The 22,346-nt window shown below is 34.8% G+C and overlaps 1 protein-coding gene across 14 annotated transcripts in view; it reads right to left on the bottom strand.

The window, feature by feature from the left end:
- Nucleotides 1-22,346, bottom strand: part of AGMO (alkylglycerol monooxygenase) — a 365,218-nt gene that overhangs the window by 175,336 nt on the left and 167,536 nt on the right. For 13 of the 14 annotated variants that reach the window (XR_011488770.1, XM_070470683.1, XM_070470703.1 and 10 more), the window contains exons 6-10: nucleotides 10,372-10,438; nucleotides 9,920-9,985; nucleotides 9,750-9,829; nucleotides 5,318-5,452; nucleotides 3,720-3,836 (exon numbers count right to left, since the gene is read on the bottom strand). Coding sequence is in view for 13 of the 14 variants with exons in the window: in XM_070470683.1 (XP_070326784.1) it covers nucleotides 3,720-3,836; nucleotides 5,318-5,452; nucleotides 9,750-9,829; nucleotides 9,920-9,985; nucleotides 10,372-10,438 (465 nt within the window). In the remaining variant the exon portion in view is untranslated. The remainder of the gene's footprint in view (nucleotides 1-3,719; nucleotides 3,837-5,317; nucleotides 5,453-9,749; nucleotides 9,830-9,919; nucleotides 9,986-10,371; nucleotides 10,439-22,346) is intronic. The other variant, XM_070470728.1, reaches the window with a different exon arrangement.

The raw sequence follows: 22,346 nt of genomic DNA, 5'->3' as shown, positions 1-22,346 counted from the left end.
TTTTTTTTTTTTAAGTTATACATGGAGTGAGAGCACAAGTGAACTTGTCTATTGTCCAAAATTAGAGTCACTATGTGTAGCAATATTGGGTTATTAATTTTAAATGCAAAAAACACACAAACATACATAGATCATTAAAGTCTTTAAATAATGTTTAAAATTAAAATGACTTTCTTCAAGGTTACCAATAGTCTCTGTAATAATTTTCTGTAAATCTATTTTATTTAGCAAGATACACTGTGACATACAGTTATTTTTCCAACCAGAAAATATCCCCCATTTCTTCTATATTAATACTCAGCTGATTTTATCCAGGTATAAAGAAGGGATATGCTCAGCAAGAAAGTGAACCCTTTATCCCCAGGGCTTGAATTATGATATGATTTAATATGATTTATTCATATGATATATTCATGGTTAATTCATGACCTGGTGTTAGTTATTGTTTCAGTGTGGGCATATGAATTCGTCCTGAACAAAGAGACATGAAAGGACATGTGCTGAGAAATACTCTGGAATCTTTCCCCTCTCTTTCTTAAAAGAAATTTCTAAGAAATGACTTGCTGCTTTTGGTGTCATTGTCAGGACAGGATGCCCAGAATTGCTGTAATTGTGATGATGAAAGTCCAGAGAACTGTAGAGAAGCCTTTTGGAAACTCTGAATCTTTGAACTGCTAAACTAATCAATCCTCGAAATACTTGCCTCTGAATTTTCAGTTTCATTTAAGCTGCATTTAATTGGATATTCTGTTCCTTAGAACAGACTCTTTGCGACCCTGTGGACTGTGGCTTGCCAGGCTCCTCTGTCTGGAATTCTCCAGACTAGAATACTGGAGTGGGTTTCCATACCATCCTCCAGGGGATCTTTGCAACTCAGGGATTGAACCGAGGTCTCCTGCATTGCAGGCAGATTCTTTACCATCTGAGCCACCAGGGAAGCCTTTATATATTAAACTTATTTTAACATAACCTTATATTAGACTAATTTTTCTGCGTATCTTATTTATCAACTTCTACTATGGAGCTTTCATGGATAGACTGATAACCTGTCAATAATCTTTGAAAAAGGTGATAAATCTTGCCTGGATTCACTGCTAATCCCATTTGTATTCATATGCATTTTCTTGATTTTTACATTTTCTTAGACTTTTTCACACTGTTTTTTACGTCTAAAGGTAATTTCTATTAGTTTTTTTATATCACTGTCTGTAAGCACTGTATCATAGATATATATTTTTTTGCTCTTTTAATGCACTAATTCTCTTTTAACAGTCTTCAGGTAGCGTTATGGTAGAGCGGGGTTTCCCTAGTAGCTCAGCTGGTAAAGAATCCGCCTGCAATGCAGGAGACCCTGGTTTGATTCCTGGGTTGGGAAGATCCCCTGGAGGTTACTCACTTCAGTATTTTTGGACTTCCTGAAGGTAAAAAATCCACCTGCAGTGTGGGAGACATGGGTTTGATCCCTGGGCTGGGAAGATTCCCTGGAAGAGGGCATGGCAAATCTACTCCAGTATTCTTGCCTGGATGATCCATGAACAGAGGAGCCTGGTGAGCTATCGTCCACCGGGTCACAAAGAGTCGGACACAACCGAAGCGACTTAGGAGCAGCAGCAGCAGCAAGCTGTCAATGAAGTCACTGACCTCCTCATGTCCACTCTATTTTTGTGTTCTAGAAGTTTAATTTGATTAGTTCTAATTGTGCTTCATCATTGTGTCTTGATTTTCCATAATCTCTAATTTCTTTTTAATTTCAACTTTGCTTCTGCAAACATTAAATTTACTTAATTCATGTTTTAATTAATTTTATTTTCAACATCTATTAACTCCTTAGTTATTTCTGCTAACTGCTTTGTCATGGTGGCTTTCTCCTAGTGTGTTTCTGTGCTTTTTATCTCTATGTTTATTATCATTGGGATATTACCTGGGGACTATGCTGAGACTTGTGTTTGAGAGGGCTGCTATAAGCATGATTTGAACACGAGTCTTTTAAACATGAGTCCTCACCTGACACCAAACTATGTATTTAGTTTAGGTTTATAAACTAGTGATTAGTGTAAATCCTGAATGCATATTTGAGTGAGAGATGGTTTGTAGCTAAAAAATCACAGGGAAGACTTTTTTTTTTTGCCTACTCAAAGCCAAGTTCAGTAAGGGCAAGTTTCTGTTTTATGTTTCTTTCCTCATCCTCCTCTCCATCCCTTCACTAAGAGTATTTCTTTTGCTTTCAGTTGTTTCACTTGAAATTCTATAACTGACTTTCTACCCTTGTAGACTCTCAGCTTTGTTTCGGGTCCCTTTAGGAACTGACCAACAGTGACTATTCAGGGCCTGGGCAGCTGGCAGGTCAGAAATAGCACCTCACTGAACCTGCATTTTCTCAACATTTTCAGCATCCAAGGAGTACCTCAATTTTTTTTGCCAACTCATCTATGTAGTGTAAGGAGTTTTCTTAAAAATTACATTTTGCCAGCATACATTTTAGGTGTTCGATACACCTTAAAAAGATGTCGGTGTTTAGATACACTTGGCTGAAAATGGAAACAACCTTTTCCATATTTCTTTACAGCCTAACTGTTATTCACACAGAGCTATGAATGAGTCCTCATTGAGTCCTCAACATTCTTAACTCAGTGAGATTCTTTTATGAAGTATGTATTTACTTGGTAACAAAGTCAAAGACACCGATTTTCCATTCTCCCGTCATTCTACTTTCTAATTCACCTATTTCCTACCTAGCTGTGTATGCGTGCTCAGCTGCTTCGGTCGTACCGACTCTTTGCGACCCCATGGACTGTAGCCCACCAGGCTCCTCTGTCCACGGGACTCTCCAGGCAAGAATACTGGAGTGGGTTGCCATGCCATCCTCCAGGGGATCTTCCCCACCCAGGGATCGAACATGTGTCTCCTGTGTCTTCTGCATTACAGGCAGATTCTTTACCTCTGAGTCACGGGGGAAGTCTCTGACCTAGTTACTTTATTATAATTTATGTATTTCTTTGAACTATTTTTAGTATTTTTTGTAAAAAAAACATAATGTGAATACATCTATGATACAAAAATACTTTAAAATAGTTCTGTTTTTATCTTTTTATAGTTTACAGGGCGTTGTTATACACATTATGCTATTCTTGTTTTCTTCAAGATGTATGCAGTGAGGGTACTCTTATGTGGCCAAAAAATGATTCCCCAGGTAGTAATGCCTAAATCAGAATCCAGATTCTAAATCCTGGTCCAGTGCTCTTGTGCTTGAGTAAGACAAACTGAGTATTTTGAATATTTAGAAAGGACACAATAAATAAGCCTCACCATATGTTGCAAATCCCCTAAATTCAAGTTATCAGGGTGTTCTCTGACTGAGGATAAGCATGTTGAAATTGATGTAAAGTCCACTTTCCCCAAAATTCTTAATTCTAACTTCTGAAATACTTTCCTTATAATTGTTGAAGAATTTATTTCTGGCAAATCACTTCCTACTTGCCATTTAGATTAATAATTTACTATTTGATGGACACTTTATACAGAAATATTTTGGATATAATTAACTTATAATTGGCTCAATTAATTAAATTGATTGTAGATGAATTTGTTTACCTGTTTAAATGTGAGATATTGCCAAAATTCAAAAAACTACAGAAAAGAATAGAGCACAGGGAGCTTATTATCATTTTCAGAGTGACAGATAATTTTTTCACACTCTGTTTAAAATTAGCACTACTTACAGCTTTATCTGCAAAGGTCTCTTCATAAAATGCCAGTATCAGAGTAAACTGTACCAGTACATATATCTTCAATAGCTGAGATGCTGATGATGTGAAAGGAACTTCTTTCCCCTCAACCTAGGAAGATAGAAAAAAACTTTTCCATGATATTGTTCCATTATCTCTCTCATTGAAATTCACACTAAGTGAAGAGGAGATATAAAAAAAGAAATGAAAGATTTTGCTTTTTTTTTAATCCTTGAAACGATTCATGTTTATTACTTCAGATAGAAAAAATATAAAAATTAGGAGACTTGTTTCTCATTTCAGAAACATTATGAGTCGATCTTGTCTGCTTTATATAGAGCAATGTAAGAATTGATACTGATGATTAACATAAAATGAACATGTTAAATGAAATATTAAAATATGTCCATGATTATATGTCAAAGTATAGCAAAAGAGAAAATGGAAGGTGATTTGGGGTAATGGGGATAATCTTGCTGCAAAGAGAAACACTGTCTTATTGAAAGCAACTTTCCCAGACTACAGTTTCCCAGAAACACTATAATCCTATCCTTACAATGCAGATTTAGGCATCGATATGACTTAAAAATATTCACTTAGAATTATCTATTGAAAAAAAGGAAAATAATAAATGAACCATAGCTGACTAGACTCTCTGGAGCTGAAATAAGCAAACTATTTTCACCTCTATCAGTTTAGAATGCTGTTCTATAACTAGCTGTGAACATAACCAGGTGTCTGGGAAATTCCAACACAGCAGCTTTCATAACTGCAAAAGAAAACATCCTTATTTAAATTGAGATTTTTGAAAAATAACATATTCAAATAAAACATATGACTTCATTTCCTTGAAATACTGACTAATTTTTATACTCATAATTATCTCTGAAATCAAGAGTGGCTTATTGTTTTTGTATTACTATTAATGACAGTTATCTTGATAAGCAATCACAATATATATGCTAAATGATCGGAAAGACATTCCTTTTTCATTTTCATCAGAGGAATTCCATATTGAAACTGAATTTTTCATTTGGATTTCTATGTTTTACATCTCCACTTTGCTTAATGTTTTATTTTTAATGGATTTCTGCATTTACTGCTACCACTACACAATGGAATGAATAAAGTTGTGGTCGAATCCAATAACCACATCATTTTGGTGTGGCTTCAGATCCTCAATTCTGTAGATCTCAGTTTTTCATGGACAAATGAAGACTGGACGGAATCATGCAAAAGGCTCCCTCCTCCTCTCACATTCTAGGTTCTGTGAGGGACCCACAAGTGTCTGTGTGGTTTCTGCACTACACAAAGGCTCTTGGCTGTGGGTTTGAGCCAAGAAAACCAGTCTCTGGTGCTTTGCCCCAAACCATGCTGCCTAGGAAGAGGCAGCATCAGTCTGGGAGACGGCACCCCTCTTATTGGCCCCTAGGTGGTGTCCACTCATTAAGTTACACATTGTGTGACTGCATCTGCCTCAGGAAACATCTTTTTTCAGATTTGCATGAAGTCAGCATGAATTACAGGCTGGCTGAAGACCTGACAATAGGAAATTAATCTTTGCCATCATCAAATTCATGAATACTATTTACCTCTGGGATTTCTTCAATCAGTCCAAGTCTTGGTTTACCTGGACCCCATCCTGGTCCTTTAAATATGACAGAAAACTTATTGAAGAACCCAGGCGTGGCCCAGAATGTAGTCCATATGTTAACTAAATGATGGAACTAGAAGAATAAAAATTTAATTCATTTGAAATAAGGAAAACCCGCAACAAAAAGGTTACATACGTTAAGTCAAGTGTTTTACCTTATTGTATAATGCAACTTATATATTATTCTTTAATATATAGTTATATATAATTTGCTAATGATGATTAATATGCAATTGTGTTATAAATTGAAATTTATTCTATGCTTTCTATACACCTTTATGCTTAAATGTATTCTTATCAATATTTCTAAACCTCCACAAAGTTTGAAATTTTTAAATATGGGAATAATTTAGAAAAATCAACAAAGAATAAAAAAATGAGTTCAGAGACTTTACTCCCAATGGTATTAACTAGCAGCCTGTGCACTCAACAAGCCATGTCGAACGACATCTTTTCTAGACTTGCTAAACAGTTGTTAAAGTTGAACTAGAACCATATAAATATGCATATCTGCTATATATTTTTAAAAGAATTTTATTTACCATATTGAATTACAGGTAAACATATCACATTAAGAAAAAAATTTCAGCGCCATTTCTAAGGGTAGATTTATAAGTATTTTTCATATTCTATAATACGAAAAAAGTTTACTGAGTCAAAAGTTTACCTTGAGGCTTATAGCAGCAATTCACATTCTTTAAGTAACACACATTGATAGGTATAAAGTTAAAGTATGCACAAGTACTCATTAAATATTGGCTATTAGGATAATTAGCTATATATTCCACACATGTTATAATAACGCATCATAGAATTAAAAATAGTCCTAGATATTGGGTATCAGCTATAGACTCTAAAAATGAGTTCTATTATAAGTGCAGTGATAAATTAATGCAGAGAGAAGTTTTGGTTCTATCAGACTTAGTGGTCTCATGTGTATTTTCATGATCTCTTACAGAATTTAAACTGCTAACATTATAAAAATGGCTTTTAAAATTACTTGAAATATTACAATAGGACTCTAAAGCAATTAAGGAACAATGTAGGATTTAGCTGAGGCTTTGTAATAAAAAAAATAATAATACAGAAAATTAATAGCATGACACACATTAATACACTTACCTGTTTTGTTAATTTAAAAACTGACTGCAAGTGTATTACTATCATTCTAGACACAAGCCATGAGAAATACATGGTAATGTTTTTAAATAAAGGGCACTTTCTCACTTATTTACTTATTTCTCTGCCAATGGCCTGAAATACCTGGACCCCAAAGGAAAGCAAAATGAATGGTCTACGCTTAAAAATAAAGAAGGAAAAAAAAGCCCTCTCTATCTAACAGGGGCCATTCTAAGTTGAGTTTGAATCCTCTGCTGGGAAGGCGAGAAATTTAGCTAAATAAAGAGGGATACAAGTGAAAGTAGATATGCAATTTTGTAATTTGACTCCTAATTATTACAATTTCCTGATTTGATAATTCTGACAATGTAAGGGAGTATGAGAAGACTAAACCTTAGACACAGTTCTGACAATTATTATACTGAAGGAAATTTTATTTGAGGGCAGAAGCCTGGATTATTGAGCACAGATTCAGCAGCAGCTCATAAAGACCTGTGATTGTCTGAGTATTGTGTCTTCAAAACCTAATGGTCCAATTCCTTGTGCAGCTCACGCCATGCAGTTTTCAACCTCTTATTGTATCTCAAATAAGAGTCCCTTTTACTCCACGTGTACACTCCCCAAGCCTTGCTAGTTAAAGGATCACCATGAACCAGCAGTGTCTGCATCTCCTGGCAGCTTGTTAGAAACACAGAGTCTTGGATGGAATTCAACCTACTGAACCCACCCTTTAATCAGATCCTCCCATGACTCATATGCACATTAGGTTTGAAAGGCTCTCTCCAAGTGGACAGAGACTAAGCTGTATTTCCTTTTTAATCTCTACATTATGAAGACAAGACCATACCGAATGAAGAAGTGTCTCTAAGTGTATTATCTTGAAACTTGACTTCAGTTCTATAAAGAAAGTACCTAGAAATATTTATTAAGAAAGTACCTGGAAATATTTGCTAACATCTTCCTGGAAAAAAAAAAAATCTATCACATTCTTAGTAGCACCTAAGAGTGAGAAAATGACAGAGGAAAAAAATACCATTAGTTGAGAAGAAAGAAGAGAAATAGTCAACTTTTCTCTTCTGAATGGTGACATAAAAATGCCCTTTTTTTTGAAAAGTGAAGTCAGTTTATGACAGCCTTTTGCATAAAATTCAGCTGATCAAGTTTGGAACTGGGCCTTCAGTCCACTCTCCTTTTAGGTTTGAATCTGACAAACTGTGAATAGTTGGAGGAATTATTTGAATCCTGCGAATCTCAGTTTTATTCACCAAAAAAAAAAAAAAAAAAAAAAAAACTGAGGCTAACAGAAGGTATGAAAGATAACAGAAGATATGAAAGAGATGGGAATACCAGACCACCTGATCTGCCTCTTGAGAAATCTGTATGCAGGTCAGGAAGGAACAGTTAGAACTGGACATGGAACAACAGACTGGTTCCAAATAGGAAAAGGAGTACGTCAAGGCTGTGTATTGTCACCCTGCTTATTTAACTTACATGCAGAGTACATCATGAGAAACGCTGGGCTGGATGAAGCACAAGTTGGAATCAAGATTGCTGGGAAAAATATCAATAACCTCAGATATGCAGATGATACCACCCTTATGGCAGAAAGTGAAGAATTAAAGAAGCCTCTTGATGTAAGTGGAAGAGGAGAGTGAAAACGTTGGCTTAAAGCTCAACATTCAGAAAACTTAGATCATGGCATCTAGTCCCATCATTTCATGGCAAATAGATGGGGAAACATAGAAACAGTGACAGATTTTATTTTTGGGGGGCTCCAAAATCACTGCAGATGTTGACTGCTGCCATGAAATTAAAAGATGCTTACTCCTTGGAAGGAAGGTTATGACTAACTTAGACAGCATATTAAAAAGTAGAGACATTGCCAACAAAGGTCCATCTGGTCAAGGCTATGGTTTTTTCAGTAGTCATGTATGGATGTGAGAGTTGGACTATAAAGAAAGCTGAGCGCTGAAGAATTGATGCTTTTGAACTGTGGTGTTGGAGAAGACTCTTGAGAGTCACTTGGACTGCAAGGAGGTACAACCAGTCCATCCTAAAGGAAATCAGTCCTGACTATTCATTGGAAGGACTGATGATAAAGCTGAAACTCCAATACTTGGGCCTCCTGATGTGAAGAACTGACTCATTGGAAAAGACCCCAATGCTGGGAAAGATTGAAGGTGGTAGGAGAAGGGGATGACAGAAGATGAGATGGTTGGGTGGCATCACCGACTCAATGGACATGAGTTTGAGTGAACTCCGGGAGTTGGTGATGGACAGGGAGGCCTGTCATGCTGCAGTCCATGGGGTCGCAGAGTCAGACACAACTGAGTGACTGAACTGATCTGAACAGAAGATAAACCTTAGTAAGTTTTAACAATGGTTAAATATTTGTGCAGTTAGCAATGCCCTGCATATAGTCAAAGCCCAATAAATGTCAATTTTCTTACTTTAACTTTCTTTAAAAACTTTGAGGAAGTAGGTTTGTAAAGCAGACCCAACATGAACCTGCACTTTCTCCCTTTCTGAATGCTGTATATCCAGTCCCCTGGACAGAGCTGTCATTGACTGACCTCTTCAGTTTTTCAAGTATCCTTATCTTTTTCTCATTTACTAGTCCTGACCCTGGGGAGTGTTTGCGTTGGTCTGCCGCTGACGGATCCGAGGTTCACAGACATTCCTCATCTCTCTAGTGCCAACCATTGAGACCAGCGAACAACCAATACCACATGTCTGACAGAAAACTGGTCCAGGGCAAAGAGTCCTAACAGGTGAGGTAATGTGCAGACCTAACCCACCCATAATAGCTCCTGACACCTCAGTCCAAGAAGAAGAGGGCAAAGGCCTCACCTTGAATTTCTAAACAGAGTCATGTAGCCTTGAAGCAAATATTTTTCTTACTCTGGGATCAGCCTTAATTATACATTTTACTACCACTCCTTCTGAATACACGAATATATTTCAGGTCTATTCTGAGAGGTATGTTGCTAAAGAAATGTATCTTTTAATTCTACGTAACAGACATCTTTAAAAATTGTTTCAATGAACTGTTTTCAAATTTATTTGGCCCAATTTGATTCAAGTATTGGAGTGCCAGAATTATTTTCAAATTCTTTTACAGCTAAAGTAAATTTTTTTTCAGGTCAATGTAATTAATGTACTTTTACCTTTTGGCAACTAAATTTTCTTTCAAATATAAAATTTATAAAAAGATATAATCAATTCAGAAAGAATAAATTCAATACCATTACCTGCACCTTGAAAGGTTCAAATGTATTAATGGGATGTGTTAGACCATATACAACTTTTTCATTTTCTGCTTCAAATGTCCCTGGAAAATAAACAGTAATGATATGATCTTTGACTTTCTGTGAATTAAGGAGTTAATTTAATTTTTTAAATGCTCATACTTTTTACTTACCAAAAATTCTATCCCATATAATAAGAGTTCCAGCAAAATTTTTGTCTATGCAATAACGGTTTCTGCCTGTGAGAGAAAATATTAAGTTTATTTTTTAAAAAGGAAGTTATACTTTTGAAACAATGATATTCCTAAAAATATCTTTTCACTGACAACACCAGATTCTATGAAGTGTGTACTCCATCGTCTGGTGAACTCTTTCCCACTACATCTGAAGAGATCTAAGGAAAAAGGAAAATCTAAAAGCCAGACATGGAAAGGTTTTTTGTGTGTTTTTTTTGTTTTTTTCCCTCTAATCCTTGCTTTGAAGATGAGGTTTGTCCAGCTACAAAAGAAGAAGCAAATGCCTATTTGTAAAATGTGTGGTGACTAGATTGGGTAATTGTGATGAAACGATACAAAATAATATCATTTTTTTAAGAAATGAAGAAAGAAAGATCAAATTTCCTCACCATGATGAACCCTATGATGGCTAGGAGTATTAAGAATCAGTTCCAAAGGACCAAGGTTATCGATGACCTTTATAGAAGAAAAGGAACACAGTTATTATTAAATTATATGTAATATTTAAGTACTGACATTAAAATTCCACATGGTTATAAAATGTTGCAATTTTCAGAGTCAGAAAAAATTTCTCTATCTTCTGGTGTTTATATAAAGATAGCAATAAGCTCATCATATATCTAAGAGACAATATAGCATAGTAGTGAGGTTAAGAGCTTGATTGGCTCAGTTTAGTTCCTGAATCCTCTGTTTATTATTATGTGGTACTGGGAAAATTACTTAAAGTTTTTGTAACTCAGTTTCCTTACCTTTAAAATGGGAATAATAATGGTATCTGGCTTCCCTGGTGGCTAAGACAATAAAGAATCTGTCTGCAATGCAGGAGAGCCACGTTTGATCCCTGGGTTGGAAAGATCTTCAGGAGAAGGAAATGGCAACCCACTCTGATATTCTTGGCTGGAGAATTCCATGTGCAGAGGAGCCTAGCAGGCTACAGTCCGTGGGGTCACAAACAGTGGGACATGACTGAGAACTAACACTTTCACTTTAGTAACTACATAACAGTGCTCTGAGGGTTACAAATGTTACTGTGTTTGGATGCCACTGTGGCCAAGGCATAATTCTTTCAGGTCTTGTGTCATTTTATGTTATTCACCTATCAACTATTCTTTGTTGATTTATAATAACAGAGCATAACTAGGGGAAAGAAAACCAAGTATTACATTTATTTTCTGGAGTTGGATTCACCCAATAATCAGTCATGTAGCAACTTACTATTGCAGTAGCATTAGGGTGGTCCTTGCTTTTTCAAGTAGATGCCTAAATGTTCTCTGACTGTAAATGCCCCATTTTGCAGTCCATTTTTGAGGCATATTTCAAAGTCAAATATGTAAAGGGGACTTTTTTTTGGTATTAGACCCTTTAAAATTTGGTTTAGAATTCTCTAATGTTCTCTCCCAACATTTCTCAGTAAGAATCCCTTGTGCCAGAATCTTCAAGAAATGTAGAAACCAGACAAGTAGCATTAAAAAGAGCAGGCCATATATAAGACATTTGTTATAGTATATGATTAACATTAAACAATGTGGGAACTCTTTTAATCTTGATCATATTATTCTTTCTTCCATCAGTGATGGGAGATAACAATCTTTTATTTTTCTTTAATCATAATCTAAATGACCTGTTAGAATCTACATATTACAAAATCAGTACATTTTAATGATATTTTAAGAGGTCGCTCACCTCCAAAGTTAATACCCATTTAAAGGATATGTTAATATAACGAATAAAGCAACCTGTTAAATACTGCCTAAGGGGGAAAAACATCACTGACAATCATGACACTGGCATAAATTTGGCAACAAGTCAATGGTACATGAAAAAAATAGAGAATGGGACTACTCCAAACACAAAGATATTTAAGATACATAACACCCAAATGTATCGTGGGGGATCCTGTTTAGATAACAAACCGAATATAAAAGATATTTTATAGGCAATGAGAGAAAATTGATTATAAACATGGTATAACATAATAAAAATACTTTTATTAGGAGTTATAATATCATTGCCATTGAATAAGAAAAGGTGGTTGTTTTTTGAGTTGTATAACTAAAGTACACATGACATGAAATCTAGGTTTTGCTGCATTATATCTGGCAATTAAAAGTAAAAAATAACTAATGAAAATGAATCAAAATCATTATGTTTTTATTGAAATATAGTTGATTCACAATGTTGTGTTAGTTTCAGATGTACAACAAAGTGATTCAGGTAGACATATCTATTCTTTTTCAGATTCTTTTCCACTACAGGTTATTATAAGATATAACGATTTTTAAATTGAAGTGATAGAGCTATGAACATTCACTGTATTATTCTCTCTAGTTTTCTGAATGCTTGAAAAATTTTAATGAAAGAAATTACTACTCTGGTATTATACAGTCATGCTCATTTAGCCAGTTGAAAATATCAATAGATCCCCACAGTTCCAAACAAACATCTAGATTATAACTCTTTATGCAGCAGAGTTTAATCACATTTTGGCAACCTCTGCCATTGAAACATCCAATTGACAATTGCAAACATGGACAGCTGCAGTAGCTACGCAGTCCTCAGCTTGCTGGGGTTCTGAAGGTTCCGAATCTAGAAGAAACAGCAGCACCGCCTCATGAGGACGCTGCAACTCTCCACGCGGCAGGTGCAACCAGCATCTCATGAGACCCACTGTTTACACACCTGAAAGAGACAGTCCTTGCCCTGTACCCTGCTGGCCAGCTTCTAAGGGCTTCTTGGTTTCCATTACAGAACAGACATGCAAAGGATACAAACGTTTGCAATGCAAAGATGTGTAATGTTATGTAGTGTGTGTTGATTTAGGCTCTTCTCTCTCTTCTTGTCTCTCTTTTCTAATCTATAGTTCTAGTGTCATTTTCAAAGTTATTTCCATAAGAAATGTATTATGAGGTCCAAACAACAGACTTTTTGGTTGATTCATAGACCAGAACTCATTTATATATGAAAAACTCTGTAATTTTTCGTTCCAGGAGTTCAAAATATTGTAGATATACAGCCCTTATATCAGACCACAGTTCTATGAAATAAGGTGCAAAAATATTATCCTACAAATGCATTATTAATCACCAGGAATTGGGAGGGGAGTTAGTAGAAACAACCATGGATTTTATTGGACTCCATTGCTTTGTACTTGATGGAAAAATATTTATTGAGAAGAAGAATGGTGATGTATAGAGAACAAAAAAGTGGGATTTCTCAGCAGTCAGGACATTGAAATCTGATACTTTGCACAGGCCCTGTATCTCTGGCAGAGAACCAGATGGGAAAGGAGAAAAGCATTTATCCTTGTTTGTCTCTTTGGTGGCTAACATATGTTACAAAAACAGACAGCAAAAGGGGGTGGAGGAGGCCACGCTAACCGGCTTCTGCTACCCAGATGCATTTCTGATCCCTGGTCCTGGTGTGTGTGCAGTCACATTTAAAGCCACACAAATGGTGAGTGAATTCAGATGATGGGAGCCTTGGCTGAGGGCATTGTTTTTTTTTAATGTCAAGCACTTTTCCTCAAAGAAAATCCTTTGCTTCTGCAGGCTAACGCATGGTGATATCAATACTGAAAGTGAGATTTTTTTTTTTTTAAGTAAAATGCCAAGTACAACACAGGCAACCACAGTCAAATTTCCTGGTAGTTCCTATGAGTACCTTGGAGCTGGGGAAGACCACCTCGGTGTGGGAGATGATTCATCATTCAGACAGCCCAGTCAGAACCTCTCCTGAAAAAAAACCCTTTTGATTCAAAGTCATGGAGAAGTCATTAATAATTAATTTGGACTGAGTGTAACAACCTAATTATCTCCCACTTTTGCAAATTCAGTCGTTTAGCAATTCAACTATGTCCAGCTTTGAATCACTTCCTGAAAATATGTTACTGTGAAAATAACTGGAGCTATTCTCATTTTTTTAGAAGTTATTTATTTATCTTGTCTTTTTAGATTTAGATGAGTTAATTTAAATTATGAAATTTTAGAACATATAGAGGACTTAAAAATAAGATAGTACAAGACTGTACTATAATAAAGCATAAAACTAAAGCTCAGGGAAGCTAAATTACTAGTCCAAGTTTAAATATCTTGGAAGAAGCCCTAAAGTCTTCTCAGTTTCAACTCTAATCCTTCTATTGCTCTTTCATGTTGCTTTTAAAAGATACAGCACTTTTTCCATCAAATAAAAGTAATCTACATTTTTAGAACTTTAATGGGAAATGCTAACTAAATGCTTTCTGACTACATTTCAAAATGAAATCCAGGTATTTATAAAGACCCCAGGAATTTCAGCTTCTAAACTGTGCTTATGGTTATTTTAGGCACTTCTAGAGTTTCTTAGATCTCTTAAACAATGGTCTGTGTTTTGTAGCTGTAGTTTTCTGTTAGGGTTTTTTATAACCTGAAGGCCATGGATGCCTAGAAAGGCCATTTATGGGCTTCAGAAGGCCAAGAACACCCTGAAGTGTCTTAGCAGATTTTATGAGTATGTGACTATTGGTTATTTTTCTTGGGGAAACTATCAATTTCATAGGATACTCAAAGGGATCCTTCAGTCCCCAGAGGTTAAGAATCAATGTCATAAACAGACAGCTTTAGATTATATCCTTTGCCTTTCTTATTTATATTGTGCTTTTAGTTTCTATATTATTAAAACTTGGGTGCTAATTTCCCATCCAATCTTCAAAGAGAGTAACTTTAATATTTTTCTGCCTATTTCTTGAAAGCATTGTTTTCCAAAAAGATTATTTCTTAAGCTGTTTTACTTATTTAATAATAAACTATTAAAAATGAATAAATAATAAAAGTAACGATTTTGTAAGTATAAGCTCCATCCATTCTATTGATCAACATTTACCCAGCAGAAGTACTCTGGACTCGATTTGTTGAGCTGGTCACAAACTCCTTATTTTTCTCCCCACCATTTATGGTGGATGTAGAAAAGAAGAGTCAAAATGTAAGAGAAGCAGGAGCCATGAGTTTCATCATGTCATTTCCCTTCATCAAAAATAAAACAAACTCAAATGAAAGTATGTTCATAATGAACTAAAGTTCAAACATCTGGAGTTCAAAGCTGTTCACAATTCTTCCTCAACACCTTCATGTTCCATTCTGATCCACGGCATTCCTGTTCTACCTCCAATGTGTTAGTCACTCAGTCATGTCCGACTCTGTGAGACCCCATGGAGCCAGTGATCTCTGTAGACCCAAGGACTGAATCCGGGTCTCCTGCATTGCAGGTAGATTCTTTACTGTCTGAGCCAGCAGGAAAATCTTTACCTCCAAGACCTACCTAAATTTTCCAAGCATTCTTTTTGATTTTTACAAACGGAATTTCGTTTTCCTCTTTCTGAATACACATCAAGAGATCATTACTTTTTATGTCAGGTTGTCCTATGTTCTAGTTATTTGTATTCATTTCCTATATATTCCAGAAGTCACGTGAGACAGAAACTGGAACTCTCCCTTCTCAAAGTTTTTCACAGTACATACAGTAGTGCCTTGCACATTGTGGTTGCTCAGTAGGATTGTGCTGGGGAGATAAATCTGCCTCCGCACTGCTTCTTTTAGGTAGGGATTCTTCTTAAAAGGGGGTGATTATTGGCTGTCTCAACTGGGGAAAGTAGTATAGTATCTAATGATTAGTGCACATTATGGGCTTTGCAGGTGGCGCAGAGGTAAAGAACCCATCTGCCAATGCAGGAGACACGAGAGACTCAGGTTCAATCCCTTGTTTGGGAAGATCCCTTGGAGGAGGAAATGGAAACACACTCCAGGATTCTTGCCTGGAGAATCCCATGGATAGAGGAGCCTGGTGGGCTACAGTCCATGGGGTCCCAAAGAGTCGGATATGACTGAGCGCACACACACACACACACACACACACACACACACACACGCACGCGCACGCGCAATGAGTTTTAGTGCTGCTAAACATCCCAGAAGGCACAGTCCCCCAAAATAAAAGTTATCTGGTCCAAAATGTCAATAGTTTAAGGCTGAGAACCTCTAAATTACGGGTGTGTCTTGCTGAGCTCCAGCCTTGTGTAGTTCAGAATGGAAGCTCTATATAATTTCCGCCTTCTAATTGGGAGGTCAGAGGGGTAGAGGTACATTAAGGAATGAGCCTGGTAATCACTCCCAAGGGTGGAGGCAAAAAATAAGTCTAAAGTGTCCTCAGAGATTAAAGCCAGGGAAGTGAGTCCAACCATAATGTTCATCCTAGTGAGGTCAAAAATTAAGACAAATAACTAAAATAAAGGGGCTAAAAACAACAACAAAAAGAAATACAAAATCACAGAGGCTAGATGATAAGATGGTTGGATCATGGTAACCATTGGCAGGTGACTTTCTTGAATTATCTTTATACTCTCTTAGAACAGGTTTGTTTGGACTTCAGTTTTAATGAAAAGAATCGGAAACAGAAAATACAGTTTCCTTGTCATCAAGTGCTTTGAAATTTTTTGAGAATTCTCATAATACCTCCTACACTGTCCCATCCACCCTCCAGTTGCACTCTGAGTAAGCTGAATAACTTAGAGGCCTAAAAGAGTGATGAAATTTCCAAAGTATGTGGGTTACCGACCTGAAATAATTTTGCTTTGGAAATTGATAAGCTAAGCAAACTAGTACGTGCAGTAAATTAAATATTTAACTGTCTACTATGAACTGGCTTGCAATTAATTCTTTCCATGATATACTTCTCAGAAGTCTCTCTCATTACTGTACATTACATGAAAAACATATCTCCAGTTGAAATAGAAAACTCACTTAGACTTGAACTCTAAAAGCATTAAAATAAATGTTTGAAATTAGTGTCTTGTCTGAAATTATTTCTTATAAAAATAAGTCCATTTTATACATTTCTTAATTTCACTGATTCTTCTGATTCTGAAATCTTGGTTAGATTTTTATAATTAAACATACAGAAATAATTAATGGTTGCTCAAGTTGGATGACAAGACTTCCTTTCAACAAAAGTAATTAATTCAAGAGAAAAGTATTTCATTTGTCCATATTGCTTAGAAAATTTCCTCCTCTCAGCTCACTCTGACTTTTGAGGTTAGGGAAGAGAACTTTCTAAATCTAATTTTTAAAACTCTTAATTCTATTTTTTTTTCCAATTTTATAATATGAGAATATCATATTACATAATTACCCTGCAGTTTTTCTATCTGCAAACTGGCACTAAAATGCTGAAACATATTATTAAAAGGTAATAGATATAGCTTTAACAACTTACTTTTTAGGAAGAAGGCATGAGTTTATAGTTATTTGTAAAGTTCTTTCCAAATAAGAGATGCTTACAAATATCCATGCTTCCTGCCTGAGAGGAAAAAATTATAATAGGGAAAATGTGTCCTAAAAAGCATGTGTTTTACAGAATTCTCATTATAAAAATGAATGTGTTAACAATATGATAAATGCTAAGGAGCAACTGGGTTGAGGGTGAAGTGAAACAAAATCTCCACAGTAGAAAAATACCTGCATTCAGATGAGCGTAGGTTAGAGTGACGACATTGAGTCTAACTCGTCAAGACTTCTCCTTACAGCATCATACATGATTGATGTTCCAGAGAGACCCATACCACTGTGGGCCTCTGGGTTTTACTGCATCAGTATTTAAGGGAAAAACTAAGCCAGCTTCTAATACATTTATCATCTGATATAAAAATTATTGTCATGTTATATTTATTTAACTGAGAAATACACATATGAAGTGAAGTCTAAAAATGTCAAAACTTTTCAGGTTAATTAGTGGCAAGATTCAGTGCAAATCCAAATTAAATTAAGGAGACTAATAGTTATAGTATGATTATTTGCCTTTTTTCTATCCAATTATCTTTCATTCTTTCTTCCTTTCTTCCCCTCTCTATTTTTCACTTTATCCTTTCTTCTTTCAGCTATCCATGGGTGTTTATGTATAAAAGAATGTGGTGAATCTCTTATTTGGAAAGATCTTTACAATTAACTATAGGCTTACCCATATCTTTCTGAAAAGCAATTGGTTATAAATATTTCTATGACATTTCAATAATATATTCCAGTATATTAGTCCCACTTACAGTTTACAAATGCAAATGGTAAAATTATTAATGCATATACATAGATTTATTCCTATTAAGGATATTTATTATATGCACTAAACATTAAATCCAAAGTCACATGTCAATCAACAATTTTAGTTACCAAACTACTGATAAGTGTTTTGTATTAGTGTTGGAAATAATCTGTTCAGCAGATTAAAACCTGCATTTATAGGTTATTATTGAAGCCTATTATTAAAAGCTACTTACAAATAATCAGAGCAAGAAGTCTCTTGTCAGCAATTCCATTCATTCTGTAAACTTTTACTGCATTTCTATGAAGTTTGCTAGGTTTTAGAAGCAAAAAGAAACAAAGTACTTCCCACAGGAAGCATATTACCTCCCATAGGAAGCTTATTTACAGTCCATTTCTTCAATGGAAATGTATAGTTATTTCAGAAATAAAATTTTTCCAAAAAGCTATCTTTCTCATAAAATTTTGAGTTTTGGGGGGAAGGATGAGAAAAAAAATCAGTCTTTTTGTTTGTCTTCAATTGCAATGCCCAATACAGGTATTACATTTGAGCTTATAATCAATTTGAATGAATAATTGGCACAAATATTATTTAATAAGCAGTAGATTGAGTTCCTTTTCCAGGTCTCAAGCTGAAAATCACCTTTAGTAAAGATTTATGCTTTTTTTTAGTTTCCCTTAGTTTAGCTTTGCAAATAGTCCCATTGCTTGTTGCTGGAAAACACTGTAGTGAGAATTCTCCCTTGTTCATGAACTTCATCTGATTATCTGGAAATTAAAATAACCTAGGTGGGTTTCATTTATTCAATAGACATTCACTGAGTGCGTACTTTATAGAAAGTACCATGTTAAGATCTTTTAAAACGTCACCAAAAAAAAATAGAAATTAATAAAATTTAGTAGCAGGTAAATTAACTATTGATTTAGAGAAGTATAAGTGACAATGTTAGATTTTATTATTGCATAAATATATGTATAGTAATATGTTATCCATTCTCAAGAAAATCTATAGCAACTCCTCATAGAAAAAAAGGATAAAATACATAAACACAACAAGTCAACATATTAAAATAATTTTACTTCTTGTTCTGAAATAGTTGATCTTTAAACACCCGTTGTTTTCCTTAGGAAAACTTAATCAATCTGAATATTAATGGATAAATTTATGTAGAGCACCTGGTGGTGAAATGTAAAAATAAAATCTTAATTACACCCTCCAGTAGATCTGTTGTGTTAATTCAAGACAACACATTCAAGTATTTAGACAGATGGCAGTGGAGGTCATATTAGCCTCTGATTTCTCTACAGGGAAGCAAGAGAAAGTAGAGCTCTTAGGATCTGTGCTTGTCTGCCTAACTTCACACTTTGAAATCCTCGACAAATCCTGATTTATTCACAGCCAAATGTTTTCCTATCTGATTAGGCAGTTTTCTACTTCAGTAAGCATGTAATATGGAGGTAGCTGAATTTCCACACTAAGGAGTGAAAAAAAAAATATTTATAGTTTGGAAATAAAACAATCTGGAGGAATTAGGACTGTTGGGATCATAAAGAGCTTCATAGGGAGTACATTTTTTGATGAATCCATACTGTAGGGTTAAAGAGTTAAAAGCTTAGTTTTAAGAAGAATGAGACTAGGCTATGTTTATACAATAAACAATGGTTTTAAAGGACCATATTTATAATAAATTAGCTTGAAGGCTGATTCTTATCGCTTATGATTGTATTATTTCTCAAACAAGAGGACAAGAGATGGACAAGTTAGCATTCTATTTTAATTCATCTCAGTTTACATTTTGATTATGACTTTTAACTTTTCCGTAAAAAAAAAAAATGAATGTAAGGAGCTGCTGAAAGTGTTCCTTCAAAGGGAAGTGGGTTCCAAGTGACCATTTTTTTTAACAACTCCAATTAAACTACATGGGGAAAATGAAAAATATTCGTAAGCACAACTATATAAAACTTCATTCTCATGTAACATCATTTTATACTTACAATTTGGGCACTCAGTGAGAAAAGAAACCATGTAATTATTATTAGTAGTAGTAGTAACCCTATGTTAAAAGAAAATAACTGATAAACTGAGAGCTTAGGTAAATGTTTCACTCATTCTAAGACTCAGTACATTGTGACTGCCATGATCATATTCCCAATTTCAGTGTCACTTTGACATTCATTAATTGACAAATATCAATGATTACCAATCTTGTACCTGGCCCTAAGTGTTACATACCTTCATGAGACAATGGGAAAACAAACAGGAATAAAATATTGTCCTTGTCTTCAAGAAGTTTACTGTCAGTTCCTACAGTCCTTATGCTCAAATTCATCACATCAATGTTCAATCTAATATCTAAAGGTCTTATTCAAAATGAAGTTTTCCTACACTGACTCTCCAAAGATTTGGACTCTGGAGTTCTTAGAAGGGGACCATGATTCCAGATCTTAAATAAGCACAAATAATTCTGATGCATGTGGGTGATGCACAACAGTTATACTAGCTTCTATTAGCTCTGTCTCTGTCTCACCAATTCCAATAGTTTAGTATTTTTTCACTCTTTCATGATTGCCGTTCATTGAAAACATACTATTTTCCAGACTATGTACTTAACACATGCTATTTCATTAATCCTAATAACATTCCTATAGAATAGATAAGTCTACTTTCACTTAACAGATTTGGAAACAAGGTCAAAGATTTTAAATAACTACTAAATATCTATACCCATCCCTTCAACAAAGGATATAGAACTACTATTAAGTAGGTACTTTTAGATTCTGGGAACATATTAGTGAAGAAGTTGTTTAAACCTCTAACAGAGGATAGACTTCTCTTTGACAATAAAACCTATATTCTTAGCCATTAAGTTTTATTACTTCCTTTCACCTGAAATGTCTTCCTCTTCAATTCTGGTTATAGAGTCCTATCTCATTTCTTGTGTCTGAAGGCCTCCAATTCCAGCCCTAAACAGACATTTTTAAAATGATGATCTATGAATTTTTAAATAGTCTAATGACAATCTTCAGGAAATTCAATAAAATTAAAATTTCACCAAGTTTTTCCTTTGGGAAAGATTCACCAGAATCCAAAAGTTTCTGGAAGGAGGCTGTGATCCTCAAAATGTTAATAATAAGGGGTACCAAATCAGGTCAGAAAATTGGAATCACTCTTTGGCCCTAGAATAGGTAATTAAGAAATGTTTTTAAATATCTGAACTTCAAAGAGATTTATATATTCAGTACATGTGGAAAAACACTATTAATACATACATGAATAAGCAGGATGGGGGTGAGTTATCTTAAAAGGTAACTAGAACAGAACAAAAGATTCTTTCTAAAGAGGACATGCATAGAACTTAAAGATTGGCTACAAGAGAGATCAAGGAGTCCAGGTGACACCAAGATTTCATCTTGACATGTCTTCAAGGAGCAACGGAAGCAAAGAAGCACAGATGATCCGAGGTGGGAGGAGCTGCAATGAAACGTGCTTTAGACCTGTTGACTCAGAGTGGTGTTAAATATTCCTATCAATAAGTTATAGCAAACATTAGAAACATTGATCTGAAACCCATAGGAAGTTTGTACTAGAGCTCTAGACTAAGTATGCAATTACTTACAAGAACCTAAAAATGGTGAAGTAAATTAAATTCTGAGAAGAAAGAATACTGAGAGAAGAAAATATATTTGGAACCAGAAGTTCAGCAAGAAGTTAAACAGAGTAAGGGAGTAAGGAGAACACAAGTGCTGAGAAATGTCTCAACTTATTTCAAGAACAAAAGGTTTATTATATAAGGTACTATTAGAATAAGCATTAGATAGAAAAACAGCATGATTTTTGTTAAAGTAAACATTTTTCAAAAGCATATATTTTGAAATATAACTTACTTCTTCTCCCAAACTCCTTAAAATTCCAAAAGACAAGGAATCACTACCCTCAAAAATTCACATTCTATTAGGAGAGATATGGAATGAGTATATTACACCTATAAATACAAATATGTACACACCATATATTTACTAATATATAACACTAATAATTATTATCAGTGTTACAACTAGCTGTTTATTTAAGTACTGTTACTTATTTTTATTCAGTTTTATATGTATATTTTTATATAATATATGAACATATACATGTAAACAGATGTTCACACAAGAGATTAGGGACATTTGCTGCCATCAAAGAACTCAGACAATAATTGGAGAAACAGAACTAAGCAATAAATACAATACAGTGGTATAAGAATTAAACCACCATTATTAATTGAATGCTTCTTATGTGCAGGAACTGATAAGTCATTTCA

The sequence above is a fragment of the Odocoileus virginianus genome, chromosome 1 (genome assembly GCF_023699985.2).
Source record: "Odocoileus virginianus isolate 20LAN1187 ecotype Illinois chromosome 1, Ovbor_1.2, whole genome shotgun sequence".
NCBI classification, from domain to species: domain Eukaryota; kingdom Metazoa; phylum Chordata; class Mammalia; order Artiodactyla; family Cervidae; genus Odocoileus; species Odocoileus virginianus.
This window is presented reverse-complemented; position numbering and strand designations above follow the sequence as displayed.